This window comes from Athene noctua, chromosome 22 (genome assembly GCF_965140245.1).
Source record: "Athene noctua chromosome 22, bAthNoc1.hap1.1, whole genome shotgun sequence".
Classification (NCBI taxonomy): Eukaryota; Metazoa; Chordata; class Aves; order Strigiformes; family Strigidae; genus Athene; species Athene noctua.
In genome coordinates this window covers 6,947,053-6,965,058 of record NC_134058.1, presented here as the reverse complement: position 1 = coordinate 6,965,058, position 18,006 = coordinate 6,947,053, and the positions used below count along the sequence as shown (strand labels likewise).

Sequence of the window (18,006 nt, the reverse complement as noted above, 5' to 3'; positions counted from 1 at the left end):
TTATCTGTGCCCCGCTCCGTGCCCTGTTGTGCCCTTGTCTGTGCCCTTGTCTGTGCCCCGCTCCATGCCCTGCCATGCCCAGGGCACCCGTGGCTGTGCTCCAGGCTGTGCCCTGCATTGCACAGGGCTTGTCCCTTGTCTGCACTCTGCTCCGTGCCCTGCTCTGCACTGGGCTGTGCCCAAACCCTGCCCAGGGCAGTGCCCCGCTGCTGGCCTGCCCCATGCCCCACTGTGCACTGGGCTGTGCCCTGGCTGGGCACAAGCCATGTTCTGCCATGCACAGGCCATGTTCTGCCACACACAAGCCATGTTCTGCCACACACAAGCCATGTTCTGTCAGGCACAAGCCACGTTCTGCCATGCCCAAGCCGTGCCCCGGGCAGACCTCGCTGCCGTGCTGTGCACTCGGCTGCGTCCCGGCTGTGCCACCCAGTGCCCCGGTCTCTCCCTGCTCCCTCCCCGGTCTCTGCTCGGTCTCTGCCCGGTCTCTCCCCCGGTCTCTGCCCGCTCCCTCCCCAGTCTCTCCCCGGTCTCTCCCCCGGTCTCTGCCCGCTCCCTCCCCGGTCTCTCCCCGGTCTCTGCCCGCTCCCTCCCCGGTCTCTGCTCGGTCTCTGCCCGCTCCCTCCCCGGTCTCTCCCCTGGTCTCTCCCCGGTCTCTCTCCGCTCCCTCCCCGGTCTCTGCCCGCTCCCTCCCCGGTCTCTCCCCGGTCTCTCCCCCGGTCTCTCCCCGGTCTCTCCCCCGGTCTCTCCCCGGTCTCTCCCCCGGTCTCTCTCCGCTCCCTCCCCGGTCTCTGCCCGCTCCCTCCCCGGTCTCTCCCCCGGTCTCTCTCCGCTCCCTCCACGGTCTCTCCCCCGGTCTCTCCCCCGGTCTCTCCCCGGTCTCTCTCCGCTCCCTCCACGGTCTCTCCCCCGGTCTCTCCCCGGTCTCTCCCCCGGTCTCTCTCCGCTCCCTCCCCGGTCTCTGCCCGCTCCCTCCCCGGTCTCTCCCCGGTCTCTGCCCGGTCTCTGCCCGGTCTCTGCCCGCTCCCTCCCCGGTCTCTCCCCCGGTCTCTCCCCCGGTCTCTCCCCCGGTCTCTGCCCGCTCCCTCCCCGGTCTCTGCCCGCTCCTCGCACCGCGCCCGCCCCGGCGGGGAAGCAGCGGGCCGGGGAGGGGGCGTGGCGTTCCGCCGCGCGCGGGGTGACGCCCCGCCCCTCGCCCCGCCCCTCCCGTGAGGCGGCGGCGGCCATGGCGGTCCGGCTGCTGCTGGCCCGGGCCCTGCGGCTGCTGCCGCGCTGCCGCCTGCCGCGCGGCCCCCGGCCCGACCCCCGGCCCGACCCCCGGCCCGACCCCCGGCTCGCCCCGCCGCCCCCGCCATGGCGGCCCTGGCTGTCCTGGCTGCCGGCCGCTCGCCGCCTCCTGCGCGGGCCGGCCAGCGGGCTGGCGGCGGCGGCGCGGCGGGGCGGCGGCGGGGCCTGCCTGGCGATGGCGATGGCGCTGGGGCTGGTGGAGCCGCGCCTGGAGGAGCAGCGACGGGCCGAGGCGGCGTGCCGACACATCCAGGTGCGGCGTCCCCTCGGGGGGGGCTGCTGCGGGACCCCCAGGCTCGGGCCTTCCGCTGGGGCACCCTCCGTGAAGGGGAGGGGGGGTCCTTGCGCTGGGGAACCCCTCAGACACCCCCATGAAGGGGAGGGGGGGGGTCACTGATGTGGGGAGCCCCTCAGACACCCCCGTGAAGGGTACAGGGGGGTCATTGCTGTGGGGAGCTCCTCAGACACCCCCATGAAGGGGAGGGGGGGGGGTCACTGATGTGGGGAGCCCCTCAGACACCCCCGTGAAGGGTACAGGGGGGTCATTGCTGTGGGGAGCCCCTCAGACACCCCCATGAAGGGTACAGGGTGTCACTGATATGGGGAGCCCCTCAGACACCCCCATGAAGGGTACAGGGTGTCATTGATGTGGGGAGCCCCTCAGACACCCCCATGAAGGGTACAGGGTGTCATTGATGTGGGGAGCCCCTCAGACACCCCCATGAAGGGTACAGGGTGTCACTGATATGGGGAGCCCCTCAGACACCCCCATGAAGGGTACAGGGTGTCATTGATGTGGGGAGCCCCTCAGACACCCCCATGAAGGGTACAGGGTGTCATTGATGTGGGGAGCCCCTCAGACACCCCCATGAAGGGTACAGGGTGTCATTGATGTGGGGAGCCCCTCAGACACCCTTCCACAAAGGGCACGGGGGTCCTTGCAGTGGGGAGCCCCTCAGGTACATCTCTGTGTCTCCCCCCCAGGAATTTTGGTGAGACTGCTCTGAGCTGCCCTCAGGCACATCTCTGGAGGCACAGCCCCACAGACACCTCTTCCTCCCCAAAAATAGGGTACTGGGGAAGTAGCCCCTCACCACCCTTAAAGCAGGTTATTTAGGGGGTCCTCACTGTGGGGAGCCCCTCATTGTCACCTCATGGGGGTCTCGTGTTGCAGGAGGTTGGCATCAAGCCCCCGTGTCTGTCCCTCTGTCCCTTCTCTCTGAGACGGGGGAGCCCTGCGAGGCTGGGCCGGTCTGTGCTGGCAGGACACCGGGGACTTACGGTGCTCAACATATTTCATGGGTAAAAATAGACCTTTGGTGTTCAGAGCCAGCTGTCACCTGCCCCGCTAACCCGCAGACAAACCTTCCCGTGGAGGTTATGCCTTTCCCTGAAGTTTCTCGGGATGCTTTCTCCCCCCTGCCCTGGCTGGGTAGTTAACAAAAGTATTAATTATTAGTTAACAAAGAATTTAACAAATTTGCTGTCTCCCCATCCACTGTCCCCGAATCTGTGTCCCTTTGCCCTGGGACACATCCCTAGGGCAGCCACTGGCGGGTCAGGGTTGTAGCTCATGGAGAAGTGTGCTGGTTTGTATCGGTCCAGGTGACAGCTGTGGACCCGTAGGATGGTGAACGCTGTGGTTCCACTCCAGAACAGCCCTCCTGTGCTTTGTTTCCTCTTGTCGCTTTTGATTTCCTCCCCCAGCTTTCTCCCATCACTGATTCACTCTTCCTCTAACCAACCCTTTTTAGTTGGCTGCCACAAAAGCTTAGGGCGTTGTTTTTCCGTCTGTTGTTGCTCTTAGTTGGATTTCCTTTTAAACACTAGTTTCCTGACTTACTTATGGAGGGGGAGAAAAGTGTAACAGTGCATCTCTTTTTAGAAGTATTTAGTTAGAGTTGTCTTTACAAAACATATTTATGTTCCAGGTTAGCAGATGACTCCCTCTCCCCATTCCTCCTCTTCCCATGCATCTACAGCACTGTCAGGGCATCTTTGGTAAAGGCTGTTTTAGGGATAATTTGTTTCAGACAAAAATACACGGTCTGCAAATTTTCCCTGTGGTTACAGTGATTTGAGCCTAATGGTTAGAGCCTGAATGTGGCTTTCAGGCTGGATCAACCCAACGGGACATGTAATATCGCTTGAACAGTAAGGGAGTTCTTCGTTGGGAAGTCTTGAATAACTTAAAATCGTAGAACATCTCAAGCTGGAAGGGACCCATAAGAATTTGAGTGGGTTTTTTATTGTTGTCTTTTCTTACTCGTTTCAGACAGTGTTTGTTGGAAAGAACAAGCCGCAGAAAGATCCCCTGAGCTCCTTCCGCTGGCAGGGCTTCAAGCTGGAGGAGTATCTCATCGGCCAACCCATCGGGAAGGGCTGCAGCGCCGCTGTGTACGAAGCAGCTATTCCTTTCTCTCGCGACCGCCGGGGGTGTGCAGAGAGCAGCCGTCTCGTGGGGCAGGGGCCAGCCCTGCAGCGGGATCGTGGCTCGGCTTCACAAGTGGCTGAAGAGGAGCCCGTAGAGAAACACCAACCGAAAGAGGCTTTTCCGTTAGCTATCAAAATGATGTGGAACATTTCGGTAAGGAGTCAGTTCTTAATCTTGTCTGTCACTGGAAAAGTCTGGCTGAAATGTTTAACGCTTAAGTGTTGAAAGCGCTAATTATGTAGCGCACGATGAGTGTGTCAAAACAAAGCTGTTGATATGTGACACTGGAGACGTTGATTGTTAGCGAACAGTCCCAGAGCAAGGTAATTAGCGTTCATCATTCCTCTGGAATCGGCGTTGAGAGCTGCTGGTGGTGGAGTTGTTGGATATGGAGGTGATGGTTTTGGAAGAAAAGCTTTTCTGAAGCTGGCTGTGATGGTAAGGTATGAACGGGAAAGCCACAGCTGCCAGAGCTTTAGGAATCGGTGTCCTCGTCAGTGTCAGGACAGAGATTTTCCTCTGCACCGTGCAGCTGAGGTGTGAGTCAGTGGTGGCAGGGGTGCGGCAGTAACCTCCGCACGGGGTCCCCGTGCTGGGAAGTGGGTGGGCGAGATCTGTGCTAGTGTTTTGACTCTGATGATCCAACCCCTCAAGGTGGCTATTCCACATTTTAAAAAATCCATGTGGCTTTTCCCATTGAAGAGTTTTTGTGGCACTCGATGTGAAGAGTGGATGTTTTAAGAGAGTCTTCCAAAATGCCAATGTCTGAAACTCCTTGGGCTCCAGAAATACCTTGGCATTCACCTGTGGACTTTTCCAGTCAGGTTTTAAGGTTGAAAATGAGTGTTAGTGTATAGCTCAGCATGCTAACAGTTGAGGATGGATTTCAAGAGACAAATGGATTTCTTTCTGCCAATAAAGGCCTTGCCACTTAAGTAATTAATTGCCTTCCCCAATTTTCAAAGTAGAGAAGGGAGTGCATTCAATCTAGACTCAGTTGATCTAGCTCCAGGTACAGTGTCAGCATCAGGATTATCTGCTTTCAGTCTGCATGGAGGTTGGATGATTTTGGGGCTTAAACCAACGCGGTGTGTATTTGGTTACAGGCGGGTTCATCAAGTGAAGCCATCCTCGATGCCATGGGCCGAGAGCTTGTTCCAGCCACGGGGCTGGCCTTGGCCGGAGAGTACGGAGCCGCCGCTGGCCGCAGGTACGGTCACCATGGAAACGGCCACGGGTCGCAAACGGGGACGTGCTGATTTTACCCATGTAATTTTGCAGCACGTGTACTGTTAAGAAGATGGCCAGAGGTTTCTATAATAGTTCCTGAAAGTAGATAAAAATGAAGCCTTGGGATTATTAATGGCTTGGGAGGCTTGTGTGTATGTTTTATCTAAATGACAGTGCCCTCAGAGGTGCCGTGTACCTCAAACGTGAGGCAGGGATGGGCTGCTGGCTGCTGTGGGCATTTTTCTCTGGTGTGCTTTTCTCCAGCACAAGTAGGACACTGCATAGCAATACCATTGTTCAAACAGTGATTTATCACAGTCTCGTTTACTCTGAGGAGCAGATTGTGGCACGGCTTGTTGGCGTGTGGGGAATATCTGCTGCTAAACTGCACTGGCTTGGATTGTCGGAAGGGAACAGCAATAATTGGGGACCAACTGGGGTCCTGACAGGTGACCGTGGCCAGGCACTTCTGTGCCCTGTGCCTTAGTTTCCCCATGTGTAAAATGCACTGATATATGCAGAGTTAAAGGCTTGGAGGAGCTCCTTCTGATTAAACATCATTTAAATGTGCATCATCGTGCTTTTTAATTACAGAAATACGCACCTACAATCAGTAACAATTTGACTATTAAACGTCGAACAATTGGACTGTGAAACAATTTGACTGTACTATTTTAAAACTGGTTTGGTTGTACGATGGGTGCTGGGCAGGGAGGTGGAAACTGTTCTAGTGCAGGGAAACTGGTGAGAAAGAAAATGGAAAATGACTTGGTTCCCGAGTGAGAAGTGAGCAAACAGCATGAAGGTGGAAAATTGCACAGAAACTTTTAAATTATCTCAAGTTAGCTGTCTTTTTGTTCAAAAAAAGCATCTTTCTGTTCGATTTGAAACAATGAAGTCCGCAGTCCAGATTGTCTGATTTAAATTTCAAATACATCTCGGCTGCCAATACAAATGAATAATGAATGCTGTGTGGTACATCAGCGCAGCAGAGCAGCCAAAGGGATATTTGACATTCAGGGGATGAGAGAGGAGAGAGATCTGTTTTGCAGATACAGATAGGTAACCTGCTTTTCATTGTAGTGAGTGCTTCCTGCCTGCGCCATAAAATAAAGGGTCTAAATTGATATGCCTAGTGTGAAGATGACCTTTACTTTACGTCTAACAAAGTAATTGTGTTTGGTTTTTTTTTTTTTTCTCTAAAGCTGTTGTAGTTCTTTTTGAACTGAGAAGCAGCCTGTGACTACCTCTGCCTTTGTCAGCAGCGTGGAAGGGCTAGTAGGGTTTGAATAAAATTAAAGGCTGTGTGTTAAGTGTAAGGGTTTCCAGCAAAGCTTCTTTTGTTGCACTGGTAAAGCACCAATATTTCCTGTTCAACCATTGTATGTAGAGAAATCCAGTTTCAAAAGAGACCTCCTAACAGCCACAGGTGAAGTCCTGAAGTACCCTCCGCTGCTCTATCGGCGGATGGTGCTGCCTTGGCGATGGTTCACTGTGCTGTGGGAAGCACCGGGGTAGATTTTGAACTCTGGAGAAAATGTTGGGACCTGCCTGCTCCCGTGGGATCTGCTCAGGCTGTGGGGGCTCTGCATCAACCTGGGAAACACCGGGCTGAGGCACCAGTTAGGAAATGGGCTGTGCAGGCAGCGAGGTTACTGTCCACCTCCTTTCTAACCTAATGGTTTCTGGGATGTAAACGTTTGAATATTTGCTTAATGAGCAGTCCTGTAATCTGTACTGATCAGCCTTAATGCTCTTTCTAATAAGGTTTTCACTGCAGAATAAACGTATTTGCACACTGCTTTGGAACCCTTTGGTGGGGAGGACGGGCCATATTAATGAAAAGTAATTTCAGAAATGAGAGAGATGTGTCTGATAAATCAGAACTGACCAAGAGATCGATGTAGTCTGCCATATCTCTACTTTTGTGCAGAAAACCTGTCCTTGGGAGGAAGAAGTTGCAACCTCATCCGAATATAATCCAGGTGATCCGAGCGTTCACATCCTCTGTCCCTTTGCTGCCTGGAGCCTTTGCAGACTATCCCGATGTTCTTCCATTAAGCCTGAATCCCAGAGGGATCGGTCACAGTCGCACGCTCTTCTTGGTGATGAAGAAGTAGGTAGAGAGCAGCTTGTTAATGCGACTCGGGCTTTTTGTGACACTGCCCTGCGGGGCTGTATATTCTACTGCTACACGGGTCCTTGCGAAGAGTTAGCCTGGGCTGCTGCCAAAAAGCAGAGTATGCTCTTGGAAATGCCTCCTAAGACCCATTCCAAGTCCTTGAGATTTTAACTCTTGTTCAACAATGAAGACAAGCCATTCTTTTTAATAATTACTCCACATTACAGTAAGAAATGTGGAGCTTGTCCCCATTTGTCTGCCCTTCCAAGTCAGAACTTCACCCCTAGTCTGAACACGACGCTAGAGACACAGTAGAATCGGTAATGAGATTTGTTATTGCCCAGCATCTCTGGCTTTCTCAGTTGGGTTTTGATTTTGAATGGGTACTGCAGTGGCATTGACACAAAAGCACCTTCTGTTTCCCCCTCTTTTGTTCTGCTTGCCTCTGGAGAAGTGCTCTGTCCTCTCTGTATTTCCAGAATATGTCCTTTCTCCTGATTAGCACAGCTCGTTTTGCTCATATGATCTGTGTTATTAATCTGCTGCCTCTTTCATGAAAAATATAACACCAGTCCATAAAAACCTGTAATGACCACTGTATACCTGGAGCCTCTTGCCGTGCTGTTTAAGAGGCTTCTTTTATTCACAGTTAAACTCGGGTGAGACCGCTGAAAATTCAGTGGTGGGTGTTGTTGGAAAACAGGATTTGAGAACAGCAGCCAGGGGAGCTGTGTCAGGTTGAGGCTGGGAGGTGGGAAGGCATCGTGGAGGTCAGGAAGAATTTGGCACACGCAAGCGTGCCATATCCCCAACCAGACAGCCCCGAGGTTGGGCCACAAGCAATAAGCTTCCAGGATGCTAATTCAGAGGTTTTCCTTGTTTTGACCAGTTATCCGTGCACGCTGCGCCAGTATCTGAGGGAGAGCAGTCCGGATGTTTGTCTCTCCACGATGATGATTTTACAGCTCTTGGAAGGCGTGGACCATCTTGTTCGACATGGAATAGCACACAGAGACCTGAAGTCTGACAACATCCTGGTTGAATTTGATTCTGGTATGGAGATTGCTGAGTATAAATGCCAATTAAGTCATGCACAGAAGTGATGCAGTCGTGTCAGTAGTAGCAGAAGTTTTACCCAGGCGTGTGTTTGGGAGAAAAACGAGCATCAAACCCTTTGAAGAGTCTCAGGTTTAGTTTTTAGCTTATTGCTTGCTGTCGCTGCTGTGCTGGGGAAGTCAGTTATTCTGTCTGTGCCTCAGGTTTGGATCATTAAAGTGGACTTGAAAGCAGCGTTGTGCTGTAATCAGATGGAGAGACGCAGTGTGTTGCTGAGGAGATGCGTTGCACAAGCACAGTGAACGTCAGCTGGGGCAGATGGGTGCATTGTAACACCACATTTGCTTCAGGTTCCTGGCTATGGCATCTCTCAGCAGCCATATGGCACAGACCAGTTCTTAAAATCCCACCTCACCGTCAGGTTAATAGTGCTGCACCCTGGGATGATGAAACATCACTTGGAAGGCAAGGGGACCCACAGTTTAAAGCCAAAAGCAGTGTTTTCATCAGCTTGTTCTCCTGTCAGCCTCTCTAACTGAGATTTTAATTACCTGAGCTCTTTTTCAGGGTGATTGAGATTTAAATGGGCAGGAAACAATAGCAGGCAGCCAGATCTGTGTAATTAAAGGTCTTGGTACAGCAGCCGTGGAAGGTTTTCAGCAATACTAATGCCATCCTTCTTTTGTTGAAGGGAGAGCTTCTCTGGAGCTATCCTGATTGTGTTTAGGAATGATGGAAAGCATCGACTTTTCTGTATTGGAGTCTGGAGAAGTAATGATTCTACTTTGCAGTGTTTGACTTGTCATCAGGACAAGGACTGATAACTAATGCGAAATTTCTCCGGCCTTTTGCTATAGCTAAATATATATGTGCCTGTTGATAGCTTTTCCTATAGATAAAAACAGGAAAAAAAAAAAATTCCTCCATTATGGATGAGTTTCTAACATTACATGTCTTCAATTTTATGGTATCCGTGACATTTTGTGAGACACACCTTCCATGAGGAGCAGTATTATCCTCTAAAGAGGAAACGGAATAACAACTTCTGTTTTAATAAAACTGATATTTCACCTAATAATACAGAGGCAAAGAAGGAAGACAGCGTGTGGTCATGCTGATTCCTGGGGGTATTGAGATTGTTCCTGAAGACTGTCTCTGGTGCCCATGTGATATGGTGTCCTACAGGCCCTTCCTCCCAGACCTAACTCTGGTAGCCCTGTGTCGTTCGCAGCTGGTTGCCCCTGGCTGGTGATCACGGACTTCGGCTGCTGCTTGGCAGATGAAAACATTGGCTTGAGACTGCCTTTCACCAGCTCCTACGTGGATCGGGGCGGCAACGGCTGTCTTATGGCACCCGAGGTAAATCCCCCTGTGCTAATGTCCTGTGTTGCTGCTTGTCTGCTTGTCCTGCTGTCAGCACTAAAAAGTTTCAGCCGCATCTGTGGTAAGAACTTGAAAAAGGGTGGGATTAGCTCTAGAAGCAGTGGAGGGGTTGTATGCTGTGATTTGTCCTTGAGCCTTCCTCCACATGCACACACCAATACTTGCTTGTGTGTCTGTGCTGGGGTGTGTTCATGGTAATACCTGCTGAAAGCCTCTGCGATCAGATCGATCGTTTTCTGCCCGTCCCTGCTGACTGATGTAACTCGGTCATGCAAGGCAGTTCCCATAGCTGGTTACTGCATAACTAATCTCACCCTGCGTCCGTCGGGGAGAGCCGTGTCCCCTAAAGCAGCATAGGGGGTCCATGTCCTGAATTGCATTATGCATGCTAAACATCTCTGTGCTCATCAAAAATGTTCTCTTTAGACCTGAGCAGTTGTCAAACAGACACCTTGACCATGAAGAGGTGGAATGTAATCAGTCGGTGTTATGAGGCAGAACTGACCTTTCCCACAAAAACTTTGCTCTTTAGTCTTTTCTCAGTCCCCTTTCTATGGAGCTATTAAAGAAGTTTATGCAGTGTTGCGACAGTAATTTTTGGATTAAGTTCAAGGTGGTTGTGAAATGATTTACAGTTCCTTTTTATTTCTCTGATGATAACCATAATAGAAGCGCAGACACCCTTAACTGCCCGCTCGACCTGCAGCACCTTGTCTCGCGTTTCCTGAGTGCCGTGGGGTGTTGTCTGCTCATCCGCATGTCTCCTGTCTGTCTGAGATCCCAGCATGAAATAGCCCTCGGGACTTTGTGAGTGCTGGTCAGGGGCAGTGATTAAATCCTAGGCCCAAGGACCAGGCTCCTCCCAATGTCCTGGTGAGCTGAGCAGTGCCAAAGGCTTAGGGCACGCCAATAGGGAATATTTATGCCAGACATTTAGATGAAATCTAGCTTTGGTTTCAGTCTCCCTCAGTTGATTACAGCAGAAATGCTGACTCAACCCTAGTTCCAGCCCAGAGCCCACACTAGAGCTGTTTGTTGGAACATCCCCCTCTCTGTGACAGGTGATCACGGCGTCACCTGGCCCAGGCACAGTGATTGACTACAGTAAAGCCGACGCGTGGGCTGTGGGAGCAATCGCCTATGAAATCCTTGGCCTGGCCAATCCTTTCTACGGCCACGGGGACTCGACGCTGGAAAGCAGAAGTTACTGTGAAGACGAGCTGCCAGGCCTGCCCGATCGTGTGCCCCGCGAGGTGAAGAAAGTGATAAAGATGCTACTCCAGAGGGATCCCAACAAGGTAAGAAACCGTTGTCTTGAAGAAGCCAAGTCTAACCGCTCTTCGGGAGTGTGGTTTGTAGATCCCTTCGCCCTGGAGGGCTACAGGTGCAGGAGTGTCACCTGGGTATCGCTGCAGTCTAGATAACGATCGGAGACAAACAAAAAGTCTTTGCTGAAGCACAGTGCAGCCTCTCGATAGTTTCAGAGATTTCAGCAGATGTTTGTGTTAGGGACTGGACCTTGAATTGGGGGGTGAGATGCAGGTGCCTGATATTTTAATAGTCACAGCAAGCTTTTTATTTCACAGTGACCGTGTGGTGCCTTAGAGGAGGCCTGCGGGACTTTGGGCTCCACGCTAGTGATGTGAGGCAGGTGCAGCAGGGTCAGCTAACCTTCCCTCTCCTTTTTTTGCAGAGATTGTCTGCTAGAATTGCTGCTAACGTGCTTCACCTAAGCCTCTGGGGTGAAAGTGTTCTCGCGTCCAAGGCTCTGAAACCCGACCAGATGATTGCCTGGCTGCTCTGCCAGTCTGCGGCCGCTTTGCTCATGGACGGACTGGTGGATAAAAGCCGGGTAGAAACCAAAATGAAGATGTGCTTTTTGGCAAACCTTGAGTATGAAGACCTCTGGGCAGCAATATTCCTGCTGTTGGCCTGGAGAAGCCAGTCTGAGTGAAGAGTGCCATCTGGGACAGGACCGTGCGATAGATAAACGGCACTTTCTAAAGGCACATAGAAATTTGTTTTTTCTGTCTGCCTGGAATCATGTAGTGCTTTAGGGAACAAAACTGCAGGCCTGTGTTTAAGAGGTTGAGTTTATCTCTAGCAAGTGTTAGTATACACTGCTTTTCTCTCCCTGCTAGAGGAAATGCCTTGCTTTATTACTCTCTTGGTGTGAGGGTGTGCGGACCTTGCAGGTGTCCTGAGGTGCGTGGTTGGTTTTACTCACATTTGGGAATTCTTAATTCACTTTTAAGTTGTGTGTTGAATGAAGCCAGTTCCCTTTCAGAAGAGGGGGTGTGTGGGAGGAAGCACTTGTTTAGCTGCTTTTTACACAGAAGTGTCACGGATTTAAACCATACACTGAGAAAGCCGACCTGACAAAGGGACAGCAATCTTTCTTTTCTTAGGGAAACCCGCAGTGGTCTTAAGAGGATATTCCTCTGCAGCCACAGACAGATCTTGCTATAAAATGACAGCCTGAAAGCCTCCGAGTGAGGTGCTGCCTGGTAACATGAGCGTCAGGAGCTGCTCGCTTCTTAGGATAACGCACCATCAAATACCTCGCTAGTTGTACGCAAAATAGTGGAAGTACTTTGAACCCAAACCCACTTACATTTGTTTCTTGACTGTTGTAGCTGTGCAGTGACTGCTGCTGTGGGGTCCAAGGCTGAGTGAAACTGTGTCTAGTTAGGGATAACACTGCAAACGAAATGGGGCTGAGCAGCAGTGCCTGCTTAAAGAGTTTAGTGATGCTCTTCTGCTTTACTGACCTGTTTTTTTCTGTTGAGCGATGAACTAATATTCTTTGGTCAGGGAGAATAGAAGACGTCGATGTTTGAACAACAACAGTCGTGTTTATGAAAACATCAGTTGATTTTGTGTCTGTTAATTGTGTTTAGAGGAACTTGGGGAGAAGGTTATTTATGCTCGTTGCACAATAAACTGAAGATTAAGCTCTGCTGAGTGGGTTTTGTAAATCTAGTTCGTCTCCGCTCACAGGATCCAGGCTTTAGGCTGTGGAAGCCTCAGGGGCAACGTAGCCCTGGTTCACTGGTGTTGGAAAAGATCGTTCAGCTCTTTCCACATTATTTTATTCCACCAAGTGAAGTTTCCCGAAGAGGAATGGACCTTGCCTTGTGAATGTGCCTGTTACGTACTCTCCTGAACGGTAAATCCCTGGCTGCTCCTGCAGTTTCCAGGCCGATGACACAGTGTGTCAAATGGCTGATGTCCCTAATCGTCACAAGGTAACATGCCCTCGAGGTCTTGCACACTGAAACGGCCTCTCGGCCTCTCGTTCAGCAACAGTGCGAAACTACCGCCCAGGGAACGGCCCTGCTCCTCTGTGAACACAGCACACTGCTGGGGCTGTAAAAAAGGCCCAGAGCCTGGGAAATCATACAAAGTGAGCTCTCTGGGGGAAAAGTTGCAGAAAAAGAACTACTGAATCTTGGTCTAACCTTAACCAAAGCTACTGCTGTTTTTTTCTTAGATACTGAGTTCTTGCAGTGTTTTTAGCTGGGATGGCTGCCTTGGATTTGTGTGTGTGCTCTCCTGTGAGCTCTGTGCCCCTGCAGCAGTGAGGCCAGTTCCCTGGACACTGTCCCTGTAGTTTTTTGAAGAGTAAATACTGTCACTTTTTTGGTAGATCTCTGCTCTGACCTCTCATTTTGTTCTCTTTCTCTGAACCAACAAGAGCTGGTTAGCTCAGCAAGGCGCAGCTCTGCTTGTTGACACACTGAGTCTTCCCTTGTCCCCACAGTACAGGGCATGGAATACACACGTATTCCATATCCAAACCAACTGTGTGGAGCTGGCTTTCGGCTGTGAACTGATTCTGGGTTTTTTTCCCCTTGATTTTCCTCCCAGGTCCAATCGTTACACGAGTATTGAGCCGAATTAGGAGCCAGAGCCACCCTATTTCAAGTGTGTTGTTATTAGGCCAACCAGGCTTTGATCTGTGCTGGATTAACTCCAGACATTGGAAACTTGCTTCCCCTGGAAATCATTTCATTTCATCTCTCTGTCCTCAAAAATGGCCTAAAATGCTTGTCCCGCAGCACTGCCTCTGGTTCTTAAATCCCTATTATTGCTTCTCGTGTGCTCGCATTTGGTCTGTCAAGGTTCTGCTGAGGTTAGGCTTTTTTTTTTGTTTGCTTTCACTGCCAGCTTTTTGTTAATGAGACGTTTTTATGATTTTTTCAGCACTGCAGGGACTTTTGTAAAGAGCAGTTTAAAAGTATATGCTGTTAATGCAACCAGTGCTGCCTTACTTTCTGCAAATGCCCGAGGGGAGCGAAACTGGAACATTTCCCAGGGTGTCCCTCTTGCCTTCTCGTGCCGATCCCCAGGCAGGCTCTTGACGGAGACGCTTGAGCTGAAGCCCCTTGCTGCCACGTTTGTTGCTGGTGTTTCCTGGGAAGAGGGTGCTGTGGGGAAAAGGGGGCGGCCAGGAAGGGGGAATGCAAAGCCCAAGCCCAATCTCTGCCCTTCCCCGAGCCGCGGGGTGTCTGGCTGCACTTTGAGCCCTGGGGAGGGCGGGGGGAGGCTCGGTGGTGGCTGGCGCTCTGCCTGGCTGTGGCACTCCAGCCGCGACACCGCAGGCTGCGGCACACCTCGTTCCACTCCGTGTGGGGCAGAGGGTTGGAGCCCGCGGGGCAGGATGAGACACCTGCTTTGGGCTGCCTGCAGCCAGCCCCTGCCTCGGGAAGCCGGGCTCGGTGCTCGCAAGCTGGTTGCGTTTGCTGCAGCGACCGCCCCACGCCATGGCTGGTGGCCCCCGGCTCTCCCAGCTGCTTCCAGCTCCTCGCCCGGCGCATCCACAGGGCTCCTCCAGCACCCGGGGCACGGGGCCCCTTGCCGTTGGGGCTCGCAGTTCAACGTGCCCCCCAGCGCCCAGTTGGTGGCCCGTCCTGTGGGGGTCTGCTCCATGATGAAACTGCCCGTTCAGTCATCGGCGGAGGGACTGGACGCAGCTTTTGTCGGCGTCCCTCTAGACACGGGCACGTCCAACCGGCCGGGAGCCAGGTGAGGGCCAGCCCCGGTGCCAGGGAAACTGGTGCTTTGCTCCGGCCGAAAGGCACGGCTCTGCTCCCGCGGCGCTGGCCTGGGGAGCTCTGCCATTTTCCCCAGCTTTTCCCCATCTCCCCAGGTTCGGCCCACGCCAGATCCGGGCTGAGTCGGCGATGGTGAGGAGGTACAACGCCAGCACCGGGGCAGCGCCCTTCGACTCCCTGCGGGTGGCTGACATCGGGGACGTGAACGTGAACCTCTACAACCTGCCCGACAGCTGCCGCCTCATCCGAGAGTCCTACCAGAGGATCGTGGCCTCGGGCTGTGTGCCCCTCACCTTGGGTAAGGACCCTGTGCCTCCCTGCCTGGCCGCTGCCTCCCTGCTCATCCAAACTCCCTCTCCTCCTGCCCTCGTGTGGTCTGAACATGGTAGAAGGTGAGTGATGAACGCGTCCTCCACTAAATCATGGGCTAAAGGGGTAAATCCTGGGTAAATTTACGCCCTCTCTGCTGAAAGCACTGCCATCGGTGATATCTCTTGTATCAAAAATGGGGAGAAGGGGTCAGCCAAGAGACTTTTTCAGCGCACAGCCTGCAGCTCAACTGCAAATGCAATCGGCAGCGTGCTTTTGGTGTCCTGTTGAGCAGGACCCAAAGCAAGAGCAGTCTCTGTCCCTCTGGATAGCTTCAAGCTTGAGTGAGTGCCCAGCCGTGTGCTGCTTTGCACAAGGCGTGATTTGGACGCGTGTTCGAGTTTCCAGCTGTCGCAGCTTGGCATCAGTAAACGAAGTGAGCATATAGAGTAACGAGGGGCAAGTTATCAGTTACAGCGTCCTCAGATGTGAATCAAGCACTTATTTATAAGCCTGGTCAAGGGTCCTGCGCCATGGGCTGCCCCTGCCAGCAGTCGTGCATCTCTGGTCCTCCCCAGGAGGGAAGAGGAGAGAGGAAGGAACCTGCACACAGGAGCCTCAGGTTTTCTTTTGGGAACAAAGCCCTGGGGTGTATAAAGAAGTGCAGGATAAATGCAAGGGGGGGAAAAAAAATCAGCTGGGAACACATGTAATGAATTCTGAGCACCCTTTACACCCTCATCCCTGTCCTGTTGCAGGTGGAGATCACACCATAACGTACCCCATCCTGCAGGCCATGGCAGAAAAGTAAGTTTCTAACCTGGGACTGTAGAATAAGGACCTAGAAGGAGCCTCGGGGAAGGCTCCTGGTGTGCTGGCCACGGTGTAGGCAGGGCCATCGCGCACAGGGTGGGGACTGATGTGGGCACCCTGTCTCAACCAGGCACGGTCCTGTGGGACTGGTGCACGTGGATGCCCACACTGACACTGGAGACAGAGCCCTGGGGGAGAAGATCTACCACGGGACCCCATTCCGGCGCTGTGTGGAGGAAGGGCTGCTGGACTGCAGCCGCGTGGTCCAGATCGGCATCCGCGGCTCCTCCTATGACCCCGATCCTTACAAGTACTGCCGGGACCAGGTAAGCTCAGCTGCAGGCATGCGCCGAGCGCTGCTTTCTCTCCCTGCCATTAATATTCCCGTGTCATTACTATTCACGGAATCACAAAATAATCAAGGTTGGAAAAGACCTTGAAGTTCCTCCAGTCCAACCATGAACCTCACCCTGACCGTTCCCAACTCCCCCAGATCCCTCAGCGCTGGCTCAGCCCGACTCTTCAACCCCTCCAGGGATCCCGGGGACTCCCCCCCTGCCCTGGGCAGCCCATTCCAACGCCCAACAGCCCCTTCTGCACAGAAATCCTTCCTCAGAGCCAGCCTGACCCTGCCCTGGGCAGCTTGAGGCCATTCCCTCGGGGCCTGGCGCTGGGGCCTTGGCTCCAGAGACTCATCCCCCCTCTCTGCCCCCTCCTGGCAGGGAGTTGCAGAGGGCCAGGAGGTCTCCCCTCAGCCTCCTCTTCTCCAGACTGAACCCCCCCAGTTCCCCCAGCCGCTCCCCAGCAGACCTGTGCTCCAGACCCTGCCCCAGCTCTGTTGCCCTTCTCTGGCCACGCTCGAGTCATTCAATGGCCTTTTTGGGGTGAGGGGCCCAAAACTGAACCCACTCATCGAGGTGCAGCCTCACCAGTGCCGAGCACAGGGGTCAGATCCCTTCCCTGTCCCTGCTGGCCAGCAGGAAAAGAAATATCGCTTGGCCCACAGGACGAGCATTCCTGGCACACTGAGCCAGCTGAGAATAAGAAAGAGGGGTGAGTGGAGGGTGCTTCAAGATTTATCCTGGCAGAAATCTCCAGCTGGGCAGGGGATGCTCCACTTCGCCTGCCTCTCCCTGAGCAGATCCTGTGTGTGCCCACAGGGCTTCCGGGTGGTCCCAGCTGAAGAGTGCTGGAGGAATTCCCTGGTGCCGCTGATGAGGGAGGTGAGGAAGCAGATGGGGGACAAGCCCGTGTACCTCAGTTTCGATATCGATGGAGTAGACCCTGCGTACGCCCCGGGTACTGGGACGCCGGAGATAGCTGGGCTCACGCCTGCGCAGGTGAGGGGGAGGCAGCTTTGTTTCCCAGTGGGACGGGGACTTTCTTGCTCCCATTAAAGGAGGTTGTGCTGCCAGCGCAGCAAAGTGAAGGGTTGGGAAGGGTTAGGGAGCATTTCATAGCAGGAATGAGGAAAGGAAATGTTGAACTGATGTGATTAGGTCTGTATAGGTTGGGTAGCCTTAGCTGCATATTGGAAAAGCAGAGCCCTGACAAGGTCAGATGTACTTCATGATCCCAAATCTGTTGTTTTGTTTTGTTTTGTTTTCCTAGGCTTTGGAGATTATTCGTGGCTGCAAAGGCCTGAACATAGTAGGATGTGACCTTGTAGAAGTTGCACCGATGTACGATGTCTCTGGTGAGTCTAAAGGTGGTTGAGAGTAAGAAATTTGTGCCTGGCAGAGGTGGCTGACTGCCCCGGGGGAAAGCAGCTGGCATTCATGGCTTGGGATTTTTTTTCCCCCTTTTTCTCTTTTCTTAGGTAACACAGCCCTCCTGGGGGCAAACCTGCTCTTCGAGATGCTGTGCGTTCTCCCCAGCGTGAAGACAATGTGAGGGCAGCTCCCGGGGGCAGAACAGCTCTGACCCCCGCCTGGCCTGTTCCCCTCGACCAGTTGCAGCGAACGTGGGCTTTGCAGTAAGAAATAAATGCCATTTACCGCTAGAAAAAGTAATTTTAAGCTGACAAACCATAGGTAGCAGGTTGAGTTTGAACAGCCCATTTAATTGGTGGCTGTTGCTTTTGAGTTTGCCTGGGAAAGGAAAAGATGAGGGTAATGGTGTTTTGCCTCTGCTTTCACAGCTGGAATTACTCACCCAGCTCGTGGGGGTCATGGCAAAGCTGTTGCTGGTACAAGGTTCCTCCCATTAAGCTGCAGCAACAGGAGGATGAAGGCAGAGAGAGGGAGGGCACCTGAAGGTGGAGAGTAGGGGGATATGGGGATGAATTTCTGCCGGGCCTGACCGGGTGTCTCCTA

The 18,006-nt window shown here is 52.9% G+C and overlaps 2 protein-coding genes across 2 annotated transcripts; both read left to right on the top strand.

The window, feature by feature from the left end:
* Positions 1-1,199: 1,199 nt before the first annotated feature.
* On the top strand, positions 1,200-12,471 carry PINK1 (PTEN induced kinase 1). The gene is made up of 8 exons (XM_074924966.1): positions 1,200-1,540; positions 3,563-3,874; positions 4,828-4,931; positions 6,885-7,067; positions 7,963-8,126; positions 9,361-9,488; positions 10,574-10,810; positions 11,206-12,471. Exons 1-8 carry the CDS (start codon positions 1,226-1,228, stop codon positions 11,464-11,466), a joined length of 1,704 nt encoding a protein of 567 aa, XP_074781067.1. The 5' UTR covers positions 1,200-1,225; the 3' UTR covers positions 11,467-12,471.
* Positions 12,472-14,175: 1,704 nt separating this feature from the next.
* On the top strand, positions 14,176-17,677 carry AGMAT (agmatinase (putative)). The gene is made up of 8 exons (XM_074925132.1): positions 14,176-14,540; positions 14,665-14,867; positions 15,637-15,685; positions 15,822-16,017; positions 16,852-17,031; positions 17,303-17,387; positions 17,511-17,580; positions 17,644-17,677. The coding sequence occupies exons 1-8, from the start codon at positions 14,176-14,178 to the stop codon at positions 17,675-17,677; spliced, it is 1,182 nt and encodes a 393-aa protein (XP_074781233.1).
* The last annotated feature ends 329 nt before the right edge of the window (positions 17,678-18,006 follow it).

Excerpts from the sequence above, each read along its gene's own strand:
- PINK1 (XM_074924966.1), top strand. The coding sequence starts at position 1,226 with ATGGCGGTCCGGCTGCTGCTGGCCCGGGCCCTGCGGCTGCTGCCGCGC. Across the intron at positions 4,932-6,884 it reads GGAGCCGCCGCTGGCCGCAG|AAAACCTGTCCTTGGGAGGA; the intron begins GTACGGTCACCA and ends ACTTTTGTGCAG. Across the intron at positions 7,068-7,962 it reads CTCTTCTTGGTGATGAAGAA|TTATCCGTGCACGCTGCGCC; the intron begins GTAGGTAGAGAG and ends TGTTTTGACCAG.
- AGMAT (XM_074925132.1), top strand. The coding sequence starts at position 14,176 with ATGAGACACCTGCTTTGGGCTGCCTGCAGCCAGCCCCTGCCTCGGGAA. Across the intron at positions 16,018-16,851 it reads ACAAGTACTGCCGGGACCAG|GGCTTCCGGGTGGTCCCAGC; the intron begins GTAAGCTCAGCT and ends GTGTGCCCACAG. Across the intron at positions 17,581-17,643 it reads CTCCCCAGCGTGAAGACAAT|TTGCAGCGAACGTGGGCTTT; the intron begins GTGAGGGCAGCT and ends CCCCTCGACCAG.